The sequence below is a fragment of the Chlorocebus sabaeus genome, chromosome 28 (assembly GCF_047675955.1).
Source record: "Chlorocebus sabaeus isolate Y175 chromosome 28, mChlSab1.0.hap1, whole genome shotgun sequence".
Lineage (NCBI taxonomy): Eukaryota > Metazoa > Chordata > Mammalia > Primates > Cercopithecidae > Chlorocebus > Chlorocebus sabaeus.
Window position 1 is genome coordinate 1887512 of NC_132931.1, and position 17977 is coordinate 1905488.

Below are 17977 nucleotides of genomic sequence, written 5' to 3' on the forward strand. Positions count from 1 at the left end.
CTCTAATTCCTGGGCTCAAGCAATCCTCCTATCTCAGCCTCCTGAGTAGCTGGGCCTACAGGCGTGCACCACCATGCCCAGCCAAGTTTTTTTCTTTTTTGTAGAGATGGGGTCCCATTGTATTGCCCAGACTGGTCTCAAACTCCTGAACTCAAGCAATCCTCCTGCCTTGGCCTCCCAAACTGTTGGGATTACAAGTATGAGCCAGTGCACCCAGCTTGTTTTTTAATTTTTTAAAATACAGGTTTTGGGAGCATAGCCATGCTCATTTATGTGTTGTCATAGCTGCTTTAGTGTTAGAGGGGCAGATTTGCGTAGTTAAGACAGGATTGTATGTCCCACAAGGTCAGAAATACTTACAATTTGGTGTTTTACAGCAAAAGTTATACTGACTTCTTGTCCAGGATAATATGGGGAGATTGGACCAGATGATCCCTGATGTCTCTTCTGTGTCTAAGATTCTGAAATGTATTGGAAATGATGAGGTAGGAGCACAGGACACATGGGCAATACGGAACTTACTGCAATTCTAGGAAAATGAGTACATCAGGAGACCCTAATACTGAAGGTATTGTTATATATTTAGACAAACTGGTTGGGAAACACTGGACTAGAAGATCTAAAAATGGACTAATTGTTAGAAAGTATGTTTCAGGTGGTATACTTGACTCTCCTTGATAGCTTGGTCATGAGGCTGGGATATCAGGGTGGAGTTAACTGGTGGAGATTTTCTGTTGAAGCTGGGCTAAATTAAAGAACACATCCATACACTTATTTCTGGGAACAGTTTATTTTGTCATCTGGAAGCAAGGCAGAGAAGACTACTCATTTATTGACAAAGCAAAAGAGATACCAGGGAGCCACCCACAGTGCTGCTTCTGTAGTCTCAGGCTTGGTTTGTAGTAGAAGAGGGTTAGATTGTCCATGGTAACCCTCTCATCTGGCGCAGGATAAGGGGTGACCTTGTCTAAGGGGGGCTGTTTTATTTTGTATTGAACACTTGATCAGCAGCATCTGATTGTATGATATCTCTCTGCTATGCTGTGGAGCATATTGGCCTGTATATGAAGGTTATTGACATTTTGTTTCTTTTAATTTAATTTAATTTAATTGTTTTCTTTTTTTTTGTTCGCTCTGTTGCCAAGGCTGGAGTGCAGTGTTGCGATCTTGGCTCACTGCAGCCTCCACTTCCTAGGTTAAAGCAATTCTCCTGTCTCAGCCTTTGGAGTAGCTGGGACTACAGGTGCACGCCACCACACCCGGCTAATTTTTGTATTTTTAGTAGAGACAGGGTTTCACCATGTTGGTCAGCAGGTCTCGAACTCTTGACCTCAGGTGATCCATCTGCCTCGGCCCATGAGTCCCTGTGCCCGGCCTGTTTCTTTTAATTTTAAAGTGACCCTTGAGTTACTCAGAAAGTACCTGCTGTTGAAAACAAACAACTACTTCACCTCTTAAAAATCTCTTTATCAGCTGAGTGGCTCACATTTGTAACCCCAGCAATTTGGGAGGCTGAGGCAGGCAGATCACCTGAGGTCAGGAGTCTGAGACCAGCCTGGCCAACATGGTGAAATCCCATCTCTACTAAAAATATAAAAATTAGCCGGGTGTGACTGCATGCCTGCAGTCCCAGCTGCTCTGGAGACCGAGGCATGACAATTGCTTGAACCCAGGAGGTAGAGGTTGCAGTGAGCCAAGATCATGCCGCTGCACTCCAGCCTGGGTGACAGAGCGAGACTCAAAACAACAACAACAACAAAACAAACAAAATCTCTCTATTGTTTGATTCTGCCTTATCCTCCATTGGAGAAAGGGATGAAGGCTGCCACGTATTAGCCGAGATTTCTTAACTTCTCTAGCTTTAATTTCCTCATCTATGAGATGATGTTGAACCTATCTACATCATAAATAGTTGAGGATGAAATGAATGGGTATATGAACATTGTGCTGGGGACGTAGTAGATACTCCGCAAATGTGTCTTCCCGGTGATGTCACATTTCCTCTACTTCTGCTTGGCACGTGTCTCGTTCCCCTGAGCCCAGCTCATGTCATTGTGACGTGGGAGGGCAGGTGAAGTGTTAGTTCTCACTCCATCATGCGCTTTCATAGTTACGAGTGATGCTAAAGATTTAAGCTTTATTTCTTCATTGTTGTTGTTGTTGTTTTGTAGAGATGAGGGTTTCACTATGTTGCCCAGGCTGGTCTTGAACTCCTGGCTTCAAGTGATGCTTCTGCATCAGTCTCCTAAGTAGTTGGGACTATAGACATGTGCTACCACATCTGTCTAATTGTGTACATTTTTTGTAGCAATGTGGTCTTGTTGTGTTGCCCAGGCTGGTTTCAAACTCCTGACCTCAAGCAGACCTCCCATCTTAGCCTCATGAAAAGCTGGGTGAGCCACCATACCCAGCCTAGATTTTATTTTTAAATTAAGAATTTATAGATAGCCGGGTGCTGTGGCTCACGCCTGTAATCTCAGCACTTCGGGAGGCTGAGGTGGGTGGATTACCTGAGGTCAGGGGTTCGAGACCAGCCTGGCCAACATGGTGAAACCCTGTCTCTACTAAAAATACAAAAATTAGCCGGGTGTGGTGGTATGCACCCGTGATCCTAGCTACTTGGGAGGCTGAGGCAGGAGAATCACTTGAACCCAAGAGGCGGAGGTTGCAGTGAGCCGAGATCACGCCACTGCACTCCAGCCTGGGTGACAGAGCGAGACCCTGTCTCAAAAAAAAAAAAAACAACAAGAATTTAGAGACATAGTGAATTCTCAGTGTGGGAGGGAGTGTAAGAGAACTTTGCCTTTGCCCCTTTGAACACTGTGTTTCTGAAGCATTTCTCTTCCAGGAGGAAGAACCCTTTGAGAGCTCCAGTGAAGAAGAGTTTGGTGGTGAGGACCGTCAGAGCCTAAATTCCATTGTTGATGTTGAAGATTTGGGCAAAATTATGGATCATGTGAAGAAAGAAAAGGTACCATTACTTTGGGAAATGTTGCACTTGGCTCCCGCAGTTGGTTAACATTTAGTATTTATTGCTGTGTAGTCCATCTGAGCTCACAAGAAGAGTTTCATTTCTCTAGCTTCTGTCTTGAGGGTTTTATAATTTTTTTTTTTTTTTGCCATTTTTCATGAGCATAGTGAATATCTCCCCTCTCAGCCCTGTGAAAGTCAGCTCATCAGAGGATAAGCAGGAGATTTGAGAACAAGGACTGAGGACAGTGTGGATCAGGGGCATCCAGTCTTTTGGCTTTCCTGGGCCACATTGGTAGAAAAATGGTCTTGGGCAACACATAAAATACACTAATGATAGCTGATGAGCTTAAAAAAAAAATCGCAAAAAAAAAGTCTTATAATGTTTTACAAAAGTTTATAAATTTGTGTTGGGCCAGTGGGCTGTGGTTTGGACAAGCTTGGTGTAGATGGTCAGAGAGATTTTATTCAGGGCTGTTTGAAGATGAACAACATGATAGGATTTATTATGGTTGAGATTCCAAGTGAAACTCCAGTGTTAATTTGCTTCTCTGCTGTATAGACTAAGTGGTGTTGGGGCTTAAGTTTGGCAGCCTGGTCTGTGGGTGTGGAGATCAGCGTGAGTGGGGCCCCTAGGAATCCAGGAAATACCAGTCTGGGATGTGAGTGTTTCAGTGACTAGATGAATGTGAGAATGTGCGATGCAGTAGGATTCATGCAGATTCCAGTGATCTAAAATTGAAATAATATAGTATATACTATACTATAAAAATAACAGCCTCAATTTAACTGTGAGGTTTGGAAAATGAGAATCCCCTAAATTAAAATTATATGTAGTCCATAAGCCTTAAAAAAACGAAAGAAAGCTACTAGAAAATCCAAGAAAATCAAAGCTAAAACCTATACAAATTCAAATGAACTCAGTAAGGTTAGCAGGATATCATAATGTAGAAAGTCAATAGACTTTATATTTCCAAACAATAACCAGTTAGAAGCTATAGTAAAAGAGAAGACCTCATTTAGACTAGGTACATAAAGGATAAATAATTACATACCGATTTATTTATGTTTTGTTTTTTGAGATGGAGTCTCATTCTGTCCCCCAGGCTGGAGTGCAGTGGTGCGATCTCGGCTCACTGCAACCTCTGCCTCCAGGGTTCACGTGATTCTTCTGCCTCAGCCTCCCGAGTAGCCGGGACTACAGGTGCACACCACCACGCCCAGCTAATTTTTGTATTTTTAGTAGAGACGGGATTTCACCATGTTGGCCAGGCTGATCTCGAACTCCTGACCTCAGGTAATCTGCCTGCCTTGGCCTCCCACAGTGCTGGGATTACATTCGTGAGTTACCACACCTGGCCTACCTACAGATTAATTTAAAAAGAAATGTCTTAAACCTCTGTTGGAAAACTTTAAAACATTCCTGAATGATATCAAAGGGGACTCGAACAAATGGAAAGACATTCCTTGTTTTAGGTAGAGTGACTCAGAATGGTGAAGATATCAGTTCTCTTAATATATAAGTTTGATGGAATCCCAGTAGAATTTCCAATAGGTCCTCCAGCCTTCTAGATCTAGATTGGTCTATTCATGTGGAAAAAATAAACATGAAATAATAGTTATGAAAACCCTGGTGAAAGTAGTGATGAAAAGGACTAACCCTCCCACATATTGAAACATACCACAAGGTATCTCTAATTAAAACTGTAGTACTGGCTTATGATGGGACAGAGACCCTTGCAACAGAATAAAATTCTAAGAATATGTAGGAATTTCATATATCTTAAAGGTGAACTCTGAAGACCTGGAGTTTAAAAGGGACTCTAAAAATGAATTATGTTGGCTGAGTGTGGTGGCTCACCCTGTAATCCTAGCACTTTGGGAGGCTGAGGTGATGGGAGGATTTCTTGAGGCCAAGAGTTTGGGACCAGGCTTGGCAACATAGTGAAACCCCATCTCTACAAAAAAAAAAAAAAAAAAAAAATTAGCTGGATATGGTGGCATGTGCCTGTAGTCCCAGCTACTTGGGAGGCTGAGGTGTTGGGAGGATTTCTTGAGGCCAAGAGTTTGGGACCAGGCTCGGCAACATAGTGAAACCCCATCTCTACCAAAAAAAAAAAAAAAAAAAAAATTAGCTGGGTATGGTGGCATGTGCCTGTAGTGCCAGCTACTTGGGAGGCTGAGGTGGGAGGATTGCTTGAACCTGGGAGTTTGAGGCTGCAGTGAGCTGTGATCATGTCACTGCACCCCGGCCTGCGTGACATTGTGAGATCTTTCAAAAAAAAAAAAAAAAGATGTGCAACATCTGTTAGCTTGTATATACATCAGAATCATTTCCAAATGGATGAGCGAGCTAAATGTTGAAAAAATTATATAAATAGTAGAATCAGATGGATTTTTGTCTAACCTGGAGAAAGCTTTTCTATATGATTCAAAATCTAGAAGCAATAAAAAACATTAAATTTATGAATGACTTTATTTTACCTGGCCATAAGGAAAATCAAAAGGCAAAACAGGAGAAACTATTTGCCCCTTATATCTCAGACAAGGTGTTTATCTTTTTACTATACAATGAACTCTTAAAAAAAGGCAGACCTGCAGGCACGGTGGCTCACACCTGTAATCCCAGCACTTTGTGGAGGCCGAGGCAGGCACATCATGAGGTCAGGAGATTGAGACCATCCTGGCTAACACAGTGAAACCCCATCTCTACTAAAAATACAAAAAACTAGCCAGGCGCAGTGGCGGGTGCCTGTAATCCCAGCTACTTGGGAGGCTGAGGCAGGAGAATGGCGTGAATTCCAGAGGCGGAGCTTGTAGAGAGTGGGATTGCGCCACTGCACTCTGGCCTGGGTGACAGAGCAAGAATCCGTCTCAAAAAAAAAAAAAAAAAAAAAAGGCAGACCTGGCTGGGTGTGGTGGCTCATGCTTGTAATCCCAGCACTTTGGGAGACTGAGGCAGGTGGATCACTTGAGGTCAGGAGCTCGAGACCAGCCTGACCAACATGGTAAAACCCCATCTCTACTAAAAAATACAAAAAAAATTAGCCGGACATACATGGCGCACGCCTGTAGTCCCAGCTACTTGGGAGGCTGAGGCATGAGAATCTCTTGAACCCTGGCGGCAGAGGTTGCAGTGAGCTGAGATCATGCCACTGCACTCAAGCCTGGGCAACAGAGTGAGACTCCGTCTCAAAAAAAAAGCAGATCTGGCCAGTTGCTGTGGCTTACACCTGTAATCCCAATACTTTGAGAGGGTGAGGCAGGTGGATCACTTGAGGTCAGGAGTTCGAGACCAGCCTGACCAACATTATGAAAACCTGTCTTTACTGAAAATACAAAATTAACTGGGTGTGGTGGTGCATGCCTATAATTCCAGCTGACCAAAAATATAGTAGAAAAGGTTGACAAAACACATGAATAAGAATTTCTCAGAAATGACTCTACAAAGAGATTTAAACATGAAAAGATGCTTAACTTTACTTGTAATAAGAGAGAAATACAAATGAAAACTACACTGATAAACATTTCTCACCTTTCAGAATATAATAACCAAAACTCAAAAGCTGGATGACATACTCAGTAAGGCGAGGCTGTGAGTAAACAGGCACTCATACCTTGCAGGTGGGAGTCCAGGATGGTCTAGCCTGTATGGAAGGGCTTTTGGCAGTTTCTACCAAAGTCACATAGGCATTTATCCATTATCCAGCAGGCCCAGTTGTATGAATTTGCCTTAAAAATACAGCTTCATTAATGTAAAACAGTATTTCCACAGGCTTACTCATTACAATACATAGCAAACAACTGTGTCCAGTACTGGTTGAAAAAGGCGTGGTATAGCCACACAATGGAATGTTGTTGTGTGGCTCTGAATAACACTATGGTGGATTGATATGCATTACTGTGATTTCCAAGTGGTGTTGGATTTGATTTGGAGGCTGATATGGACTTAAGATTTTAAAAAATGTGCACTTATATTTGCAAACTTAGTTTAAATATGCACGTGTGTGTGTGTGTGTGTGTGTGTGTGTGTACGTATATATATAAATAGTATTTTCTAGCTGTGTTCACTGAAAGGACTTTGCATGTTCTGACATCGATTCTCTGGCACCAAATGGGTACCTTGTAGTTCAGTTCAATTCTGATATGTCTTACCCAGAGTTAGTGTCTGACTGCACAGGTTTAGGGCACAGTCCTATAGAAGACTGCCCTGACTTCAGATACCAGCTGGAAGTCTCACAGCTACCTACTCTTCTGCTGGAATGACTCACAGAATTCCCCGAAAGCTCTATACTTAAGATTGCTGGTTTGGTTTTTGTTGTTTGATGTTTTTGAGACAGGGTCTCACTCCTTCATCCAGGCTGAAGTACAGTGGTGTGATCATGGCTCACTGCAAACTTGAAATCCTGGGCTCAAGGGATCCTCCCATCTTGGCCTCCCGAGTAGCTGGGACTACAGACATGCACCAACATGCCAAGAACATTTTTAATTTTTTTGTAGAGACAAGGTCTCGCCATGTTGCCCAGGCTGATCTAGGTTGCAGTTTTATTATAAAGGCCACAGATCAGAAACGGTCAAATGGAAGACATACTCTTGGGCAAGGTCCAGGGAATGGGCATGAGGAAGAGACATGGAGCTTCTGTGTCCTCTCCTCTGGGAATCCAGGCACATCAGTGTGTTCCTCAACCAGGAAGCCCCACTGAGCTTCAGTGTCCAGGGTTTTTGTTGGTGTCCCATCATGCAAGCACGATTGGTTAAATCATTTGGTAGTTGATTAAGCTCAGTCTCCAGTGAACGTCTTTTCCTCAAAGGTCAGGCTGGCCCTAAATTCTAATCCTCTAATCACGTGATTTCTTTCTGGTGATCAGCCTTCATCTGTTACTTAGGAAATGCCAAGGTTTTCTAAAGCTATGTATCAAGAACCAGGGTCAAAGACCAGATATATGTGGCCAGGTGTGGTGGCTCATCCCTGTAATCCCAGCACTTTGGGAGTTTGAGGCAGGCGGATCACCTGAGGTCAGGAGTTCAAGACCAGCCTAACCAACATGGTGAAACCCCTCTCTACTAAAAAAAAAAATAAAAAAATTAGCTGGGCGTAGTGGTACGTGCCTGTAATCCCAGCTACTCAGGAGGCTGAGGCAGGAGAATCGCTTGAACCCGGGAGGTGGAGGTTGCAGTGAGTTGAGATTGCACCATTGTACTGTGCCTGGCCCAGATATATTCTTTATTGTGCCACAGACCCAGAAATAATGAATGTACTAAGCACGCAGATCTTGTTTTTCTGAATACCGTTCCTTATAATAAAGGGCTTGTTTCAGGACTGGTGAAAGAAGGGTAACAGATGAGCCCTGGAACATCTTATTGAACAAGTGGGGCCTCAGAGACTTATGGAGACCTGCCAAAAAGACATAGGAACCAACTCAAAGGGTTTCTTACAGGCCAAACTTGGAACAATTTGAGCTTCAAAAAGATTAATGAACATAATAGATTATATTACATCAAATAAAAAAAGAAATTAGTCAGCCGGGTGTGGTGGCTCATGCCTGTAATCCCAGTACTTTGGGAGGCTGAGGTGGGCGGATCACCTGTGGTCAGGAGTTCGAGACCAGCCTGGCCAACATAGTGAAACCCCCATCTCTACTAAAAATACAAAAATTAGCCAGGCGTGGTGGCACATACCTGTAGTCCCAGCTACTGGGGAGGCCGAGGCAGGAGACTCACTTGAACCTGGAAGGCGGAGGTTGCAGTGAGCTGAGATTGCACCATTGCACTCCAGCCTGGGCAACAGAGCAAGATTCCTTCTCAAAAACAAAACAAAACAAAACAAGCTGATTTAAGCAAGGATTGTGTGAAATGTCTTTGGGGAATAGATATTCAATGTCTCAAAATATCATCCCACAAACTAAACCAACTAGAAATGAGGAATGAGTGGGGAAACCCCCCCCATATATTAGTTTCTAATTTCAGAGGGATTAGAAACTAATCCCTCTGATTACAAATGGAGAGATCAGGGGATTCCCACCTACACTAAGCAACCACATTTAGCATCATCGTTCCTGATAAAATTGGACCCATGTTCCTCCTGATACGATGTATAAAGCAAGACACACACACATCATCATCTATGTAGTTTTGCGTCAAAAAATGTTTGGCTTGAATCTTATGGGGAAACAATCAGACAAATCCAGTATTTGCCACAAGCCTTTTAGATTCTGTAAATGTCAATGTCATAAACAATAACAACAGAAAAACATGGTGAGGCGATCACCGTTCTAGGATTAAAAGAGACAATGTGGCTCACGCCTGTAATCCCAGCAGTTTGGGAGGCTGAGGCAGGTGGATCATGAGGTCAGGAGATCAAGACCATCCTGGCTAACACTGTGAAACCGCATCTCTACTAAAAATTGAAAAAATTAGCTGGGCATGGTGGCAGGCGCATGTAGTCCCAGTTACTCTGGAGTCTGAGGCGGGAGAATGGCGTGAACCCAGGAGGCGGAGCTTGCAGTGAGCCGAGATGGTGCCACTGCACTCCAGCCTGGGCGACAGAGCGAGACTCTGTCTCAAAAAAAAAAGAGACAATGAAAAAAGACCCCAAATGCATTTTGTAAATTTTAGTCTTGGATCAAAGAGAGAAGACCATTGTTTGGACATTTTGGGAAATTTGCAGTGGATTTTTTTTTATTTTTTTATTTTTTTATTTTTGGAGACAGGGTCTCACTCTGTCACCCAGCCTATTTGTTAGCTGCTGTTTTGGATCTCCATAGGGTTTGGGAGCAGCTGCAGGGAGGCAGGACAGATAAAGAGAAGTAATCTGGGCGTGCTGAATCACGCATGTAATCCCAGCACTTTGGGAGGCCTAGACGGATGGATCACTTGAGCTCAGGAGTTTGAGACCAGCCTGGGCAACATGGCGAAACCCTGTCTCTACCAAAAATACAAAAGCAAAAATCAGCCAGGTATGATGGCGCCTGTAACCCCAGCTACTCAGGAGGCTGAGGCAGGAGAATCACTTGAGCCTGGGAGGCAGAGGTTGCAGTGAGCTGAGATCGTGTCACTGTACTCTAGTCTGGATGACGGGAGTTAGACCCCGTCTCAAAAAAAAAAAAAAAAAAAGGAAAAGTGAAAGTTCTTACTTGATCACTGCTGTCATAGATGTCTTTGTGCTCTCTCCTAGTCATGTGTTTTGAGTTGACCCTTTTTCCAGGGAATGTTTTCATGGCTTCTTAGGAGATACTTTCTATGACCATCTCCCTGGCAGGTCCCTTGCTCTGAGCAAAATGTACTCTGAGAAGCTGAGAGGTGTACTTCTTTTTCTTTTTCCTTATGTTTTGAACCCATTTCCTGGCAGTATACCTTTTCTATACTTCCCGGAAGTATACCTTTGTTTTTTTTTTTTGAGATGGAATCTTGCTGTCTCATCCAGGCTGGGGTGCAGTGGCACAATCTCAGCTCACTGCAACCTCTGCCTCCCAGGTTCAAGCGATTCTCCTGTGTAAGCCTCTTGAGTAGCTGCTATTACAGGTGCGTACCACCACGCCTGGCTAATTTTTGTATTTTTAGTAGAGACGGAGTTTCACCATGTTGGCCAGGCTGGCCTTGAACTCCTGACCTTAGGTGATCCGCCTGCCTGAGCCTCCCAAAGTGTTGGGATTCCAGGTGTGAGCCACCGTGCCTGGCCAAGAAGTATCCTGATGGCTGCTTAGTCCCTCCTCTGTGCCCTGTCTCTCTGGCTTCTCTTTTGAAATCTGTCACCTGCTCTCTGCTTTACTTGACCAATGGGTCAGGATCTGAGATCTCCCTCGCCCCCATCCTGCTGTCAGGGGAACACTCCTGAGTTCTTTATTTGGAGGGGACAGGCCAATTCCTACCCAGCAGTAGTGCTCACTTGCGAATGCAAGTAGCTGATCTGTTTGCTTCTAAATTTCCTGAGCGGCAGCCATACCTCAATCTGTAATCCTCTGAGGGTGGGGGATACAGAGCAACTTCTTTGAGAGGCTGGAATTGGCACTTTTCTTGTGGGGCTAGAGATAAGAGGCTGACAGCTCCCTGCAGCCTCTCTCCTTTTGAGGGAGTGGAGAGAAATTAAAGTACCTTACCAACATTCTCCAGAGAAATCTTCAAAAACCCTGTCTCATTACCTCCATTCTCTACTCTTTCATCTCTGTGATCTGGGGGAGCCTTTTTTTTTTTTTTTTTGAGATGGAGTCTTGCTCTGTCACCAAGGCTAGAGTGCAGTGGCATGATCTTGGCTCAGTGCAACCTCCGCCTCCAGGGTTCAAGCAGTTCTCTGCCTCAGCCTCCTGATAAGCTGGGATTACAGGCACCTGCCACCATGCCCGGCTAATTTTTGTATTTTTAGTAGAGACGGGGTTTCACCGTCTTGGCCAGGCTGGTCTTGAACTCCTGACCTCGTGATCTGCCTGCCTCGGCCTCCCAAAGTGCTGGGATTACAGGCGTGAGCCGCTGCACCCGGCCGCGGGAGCCATTTTTAATGTTGTAAAACTGTTTCTTAGATATTTCTTTGAGAGATTTTAACTTGATCTGATCTTCTCTTTGTAGTCTCATTTAATTAATTAATTAATTTTTATTTTTTGTTTTCTTTTGAGATGGAGTCTTGCTCTGTTGCCCAGGCCGGAGTGCAGTGATGCAATCTCAGCTCACTGCAACCTTCTCCTTCTGGGTTCAAGTGATTCTCCTGCCTCAACCTCCCGAGTAGCTGGAATTACAGATGTGTGCCACCACACCTGGCTATTTTTTGTATTTTTTTTAGTACAGATGGGGTTTTGCCATGTTGTCCAGGCTGATGTCAAACTCCTGGCCTCAAGTGATCCACCTGCCTTGGCCTCCCAAAGTGCTGGGATTACAGTCATGAGCCACCGCGCCTGGCCTCCTTTAATTTAAAACCCTGTTTACATGTGTTTAAAAATTTCACAGACAGCAGTCCTCTGTTCCTGTTTTTCCTGGATCCGCTTTTCATAGTAACCACAGTTTTCACAATGTTCTTCCAGGTATTTTATTGCCTTTTATAAACACATTTATGTTTTGTTATAATTTTGTTTTTTGGCCACACAAATGGGATCATTTTGTACTCCTGGTCTGCAGACTGCTTTTCTTTCCCTTTAACATGACAGTTTTCTGGTCCTGTCATATTAGATGAATTCAGTGTAAGGTTCATTTTAAGGTAGTTCGTTATGATGTCCCACAATTTATTTGGCTCTTGTTCATTAACATTGAGGTGTTTTCTCTTTTTTGTAATGGATACTCTTGCTCATATTTTTTTTGTGGCTGATATAAACTTACCTGAAGAGTAAATTCCTAAAATTGAAATTCTGGCATCAAAGGGAATTTGTAGTTTTGATATTTCCAAATTGCCTTGTAAAAGTTGCAAAAAGTTTCCCTCTGCTTCGATTGTAGAAGAGAATTGAGAGTACCTGTTTCTCTACATCCGAGGTGTTATCAGTCTTTCTTTCTTTCTTTTTTTTTTTTTTGAGACGGAGTCTCGCTCTGTCGCCCAGGCTGGAGTGCAGTGGCCGGATCTCGGCTCACTGCAAGCTCCGCCTCCCGGGTTCACGCCATTCTCCTGCCTCAGCCTCCCGAGTAGCTGGGACTACAGGTGCCCACTACCTCGCCCGGCTAGTTTTTTGTATTTTTTTAGTAGAGACGGGGTTTCACCGGGTTAGCCAGGATGGTCTCGATCTCCTGACCTCGTGATCTGCCCGCCTCGGCCTCCGAAAGTGCTGGGATTACAGGCTTGAGCCACCGTGCCCGGCCTCAGTCTTTCAAATCTTGCCAATCTGAAAAATAGTAGCTTTGTGTTAATTTGCATTTTTAAAATTGTGAGTGAGATTGGATGCATTTTGTGTTTATTGTTCATTTGCCTTTTTTCTTTTCCTGTGAAACATTTCTTTCTTTCTTTTTTTTTTTCCGAGATGGAGTCTTTTTTTTTTTTTTTTTTTTTTTGAGATGGAGTTTCGCTCTGTCGCCCAGACTGCAGTGCGGTGGCGCTATGTCGCTCACTGCAACCTCCACCTTCCAGGTTTGAGCTATTCACCTGCCTCAGCCTCCCAAGCAGCTGGGACTACAGGTGCACGCCACCACACACCCCCTAAGGTTTTGTGTTTTTAGTAGAGATGGGGTTTCACCGTGTTAGCCAAGATGGTCTTGATCTTGTGATCTGCCCTCCTCAGCCTCCCAAAGTGCTGGGATTACAGGTGTGAGCCACTGTGCCCGACTGGTTCTATTCTTAAGTCCGAGGCTCCCATTGTCCTCTGGTCAGTATAATTTTGTTTATTTGTTTGTTTGTTTTGAGATGGAGTCTTGCTCTGTCACCCAGGCTGGAGTGCGGTGGTGCAATCTCAGCTCACTGCAAGCTCCGCCTCCCGGGTTCACGCCGTTCTCCTGCCTCAGTCTCTCGAGTAACTGGGATTACAGGCGCCCGCAACCACACCTGGCTAATTTTTTGGTATTTTTTAGTGGAGATGGGGTTTCACCGTATTAGCCAGGATGGTCTCGATCCCTTGACCTCATGATCCACCTGCCTCTGCCTCCCAAAATGCTGGGATTACAGGCGTGAGCCACCACGCCCGGCCAATTTTTTTTTTTGAAACGGAGTCTCGCTGCGTCGCCCAGGTTGGAGTGCAGTGGTGCGATCTCAGCTCACTGCAACCTCCGCCTCCTGGGTTCAAGCATTTCTCCCATCCCAGCCTCCTGAGTAGCTGGGATTACAGGCATGTGCCACCATGCCTGCCTAATTTTTGTATTTTTTGTAGAGATGGAGTTTTCACCATGTTAGCCAGGGTGATTTTGAACTCCTGACCTCAAGTGATCCACCGCCTCGGCCTCCCAAAGTGCTAGGATGACAGGCGTGAGCCACCGGGCCTGGCCTTGCTTAGATGTTTTAAATTTGCTTATACATTTTCTTAGAGTTGGTCATTTGATATGCTTTTAAGTTTTCTGCTCTTATAATTAACACTGGTCTGAGACTTTTCTTACTTTTGAAAGATGTATGAATGTTTTCCTACATTTACACATTCCCCATATTGATATCCTGGGTCAAAGTGAATGTGTAATGTTATGACTCTTAATTAAAAATCTGAGTAATTTTCATCGGTGAAATTGTCTTAAAATGATGCATGAGATAGCTAATTTAGAGATTTTTGTATTTTCTGCCAGGTTAAGCTTTATTTAAAAGCTTTGTTTAGCTGGGTGCAGTGGCTCATGCCTGTAATCCCAGCACTTTGGGAAGCCTAGGTACGTGGATCACTTGAGCTCAGGAGTTTGAGACCAGCCTGGGCAACATGACGAAAACCCGTCTCTACAAAAAAATACAAAAATTAGCTGGGTGTGATGGTGCATGCCTGTAATCCCAGCTACTGGGAGGCTGAGGTGGGAGGATCGCTTGAGCCTGGGAGGTGGAGGTTGTAGTGAGCCAAGATCATGCCACTGCACTCAAGCCTGGGTGATAGAGTGAGATCCTATCTCAAAAAAAAAAAAAAAAAAAGTTAAAAACTTTGTTTATAGTGGGTGAAGAGTTTGGGGTAATTTATGGGTATGTATTTTTCTTTGCTTTTTCATCTTATGGCCATTAGAGGGCACTGGAGAAAACATTAATGAAGGTTTCGGACATCCATGTACATTATTTTTTGAAATGTAATGAATTTGGGCTTTATGAGCTTTAAGCAGCTGGTTCGTGATATTTCAGCTTTCTCATAAAAATCTCTCATAAAATCATCAGATCTTTGGGAAAAGTACCTATTTTTTTCCAACTTTAGTATGACACGAAAATAAGCTGTCAGTTTTCGTTTTTCAGGATTGTTAGGTTACAGCAGAGTGTTCAAATAGATCTTGTTTTCGATTTATATGGGATATGGGATACTAAACTGGGCAATGGAGGTTTTACTGCTTGGCTTTTCTTTTTCTTTTCTTTTTCTGGCATTTTCTTTTTTCTTTTTTTTCTTTCTTTTTTTTTTGACAGTCTCGCTGTGTCGCCCAGGCTGGAGTGCAGTGGCAAAATATCGTCTCACGGCAACCCCTGCCTCCTGGGTTCACGCAATTCTCTTACCTCAGCCTCCTGAGTAACTGGGATTATAAGCGCCTGCCACCACACCTGGCTAATTTTTGTATTTTCAGTAGAGACAGCGCCTCGCCATGTTGGCCAGGCTGGTCTTGAACTTCTGACCTCAGGTGATCCACCTGCCTCAGCCTCCCAAAGTGCTGGGATTACAGGTGTGAGCCACTGAGGCTGGCTTTTTCTGGCATTTTCTTTGGGGCTGGTTCACACATATTCTCCAAGTGCTTTCCACATGATCATCCATGACACACCACATGAAATTGCCTTAGTTGTTACCGTTGGGGGAAGTAGTATGTGCCAGTGCTTAAGAGTTGGGCTGAAGCACTGTCATTGTAAGACTGGTTTTTGAGTAATACTAACTTTCATGGAGTCATATGTCTCAGCTTGTGTATGTGGACAAATTATTTTACCCCTCTATGCTTCCATTTTCTCATTTGTAATGTGGGAGATAATAGTATCTGCCTTGTAAAGTTCTTATGTAGATTAAAACAGTTAATCCAGCCACATTGTATTTTCTTGTATAGTAGTTAATATATTTTTTATATAATAATATTATGTTTTAATTCTAATTATATTCTAATTCTATTAGAATTAATATATAATCATTTTAGAATTAATTGTATAACAATTATATAATTATATTAGAATTAATTGTATAACAATTATATAATCATATTAGAATTAATTGTATAGCAATTATATTAGAATTAATTGTATAACAATTATATAATTATATTAGAATTAATTATATAACCATTATATAATATTAGAATTAATTATATAGCAAGTATATAATCATATTAGAATTATATAATAATTATATAATTAGAATTAACATATTAACTAATTATTCTAATTCTAATTATATATTATACTAATAATATATAATTAGATACTAATATATAATACTAATATTAGTATAATATATAATTAGAATTAGAATATAATATTAACTAATTATTCTAATATAATTATATGTTATTTAGTATAATATCTATAATTAAAATTAGAATATAATATTAACTATTATTCCAATGTAATTAGAATATATTAACTATAATAGTTAATAATTAGAATATAATATTAACTTATATCAGAATATGTCTTCAAATAGGATAGATTTGGTCCTACCGAAACACCACCATGGTATTCTACTTCCCTCCCTTTGTAGTAATGTCTAAGACTTCTAGGACTGAAGATAATTTGAAGGATGAGAGTAGTTTCTAAGAACTAGAGCACTAAACTTTGAAACACTGGAATGTTAGGGAGACAGATGAAGATGTCGGGGGAATGGGGTGTTAGGGGTGGCATGTTTGGGAAACCCTAAACAGTTTGGTGTGCCTAGAGTTGAGTAGGGGTAGGGTGTGTGGAGCTGTGACATAGAGAAGGAAGACGGGGTAGGATCCTAGAGGCTTCTCAAGTCCTGCAGTGGAGGGCTGAGCTTTCTCCTGAAGGCAGTGGGAGGCAATGTGACTTGATTGAATAGGAGAATGGGTTAGGGGGTGTGGGGAGAGAGGAGAGTTCCAGTGTAGGTTTAAAATACTAGGAGGCTGGGTGCAGTGGTTTATGCCTGTAATCCCAGCACTTTGGGAGGCTGAGGCTGGTGGATCACCTGAGGTCTGGAGTTCAAGATCAGCCTGGCAAACATGGCGAAACCTCATTTCTACTAAAAATACAAAAGTTAGCTGGACGTGGTGGCACATGCCTGTAATCCCAGCTACTCGGGAGGCTGAGGCAGGAGAATCGCTTGAACCTGAGAGAAGGAGGTTTCAGTGAGCCGAGATTGTGCCTCTGTACTCTAGCCTAGGCAATAGCCTGAGACAGCCCTGTCTCAAAAAATAAAAGAAAAAAGGAGAAATCAAAATACAGACTAGATTATCTCACTCAGTCCTCACAGTGACCTTGAGATAATCATACTATTATTATCTGCAATTTTAGCATTTCACAGATAAGCAACTGAGGCTTAGGTTAAGCAATTTGTCCATCGTCAGGTGGCTGGTAAATTGACGGGCTCAAGCCTGGACTCCATCTGTCTGTGTCACTCCTCTTGGCTGCCTCCCCAGGGAAAAGTGGTTCTCAGAAGAGAAGTTGTAGTGTTTAGAGAACCACGAGTCAGGAGGAGCCTGATAATTTTTATATTGTTTATTTTCTCTTTCTCTTATGTTGTGATTTGTAAATGTAAAGCCTATTGCTACTTTTTTTTTTTTTCCTGCAGTAAATAAATGTTGCTAAATACTCCCCACAGCAATGTTCTGGCTAAGCAGACAGACACTAACATCAGCATCATTAATTTTGGAAATAAATGGCAAATGCCTGACAGTTACTCACTGGAGAAACATTTCAATTTACCAGCTATTTAAATTGCAGAAGGATCTCAGTATGTCCAGTTCTGATTATAAAGTTCTATTGGTATTGCAGTGGAATAACAGGAAGCTAGTTTCAGAATTATTTTTAAGGCTTTGGAGTGTTTACTTCAGCTAGAAACAGGAGGTGACATCCTTTGAAGCCCAATATGCTGCCCTTAAACCGTCTGGACTCACCATGGTCTCTGTAGCTAGGAGCACTTAACAATGAGTCCCCACGTTATCTTGTTAAGGTAGGTTATCCAAAATAGAATTACTGTGTCAGAGTAAAGCTCTTGACACGCTTGGGCACACTGCTTTTCCACAAGTTCAAAAGGCATTTTTAGAATCCAGTGTATACAAAATCTTTGAGTAATGGTGAAAATTGGTCATTTTAAAACTGAACCATGACCAGTGAGTGATATGTTGGAGATTCATTTATTAAAGAAATAGGATTCTAAATGTGGGGTTAAATTACAGCACAAGTTATTAAATATTAATTATTATTTTTTTACTGTGACTCTTTTTCAGTGATATAATTAATTTTATTAGTTTAGAGTAATATTAAAACTCTACTTCATGTATAATTAAACAT

The 17977-nt window shown here is 42.4% G+C and overlaps 1 protein-coding gene across 3 annotated transcripts in view; it reads left to right on the plus strand.

The window, feature by feature from the left end:
- Positions 1-17977, plus strand: part of LOC103246597 (S-adenosyl-L-methionine-dependent tRNA 4-demethylwyosine synthase TYW1) — a 266737-nt gene that overhangs the window by 27438 nt on the left and 221322 nt on the right. For all 3 annotated transcript variants that reach the window (XM_073012657.1, XM_037990534.2, XM_037990535.2), the window contains exon 7: positions 2849-2971. In XM_073012657.1, coding sequence (XP_072868758.1) covers positions 2849-2971 — 123 coding nt within the window. The remainder of the gene's footprint in view (positions 1-2848; positions 2972-17977) is intronic.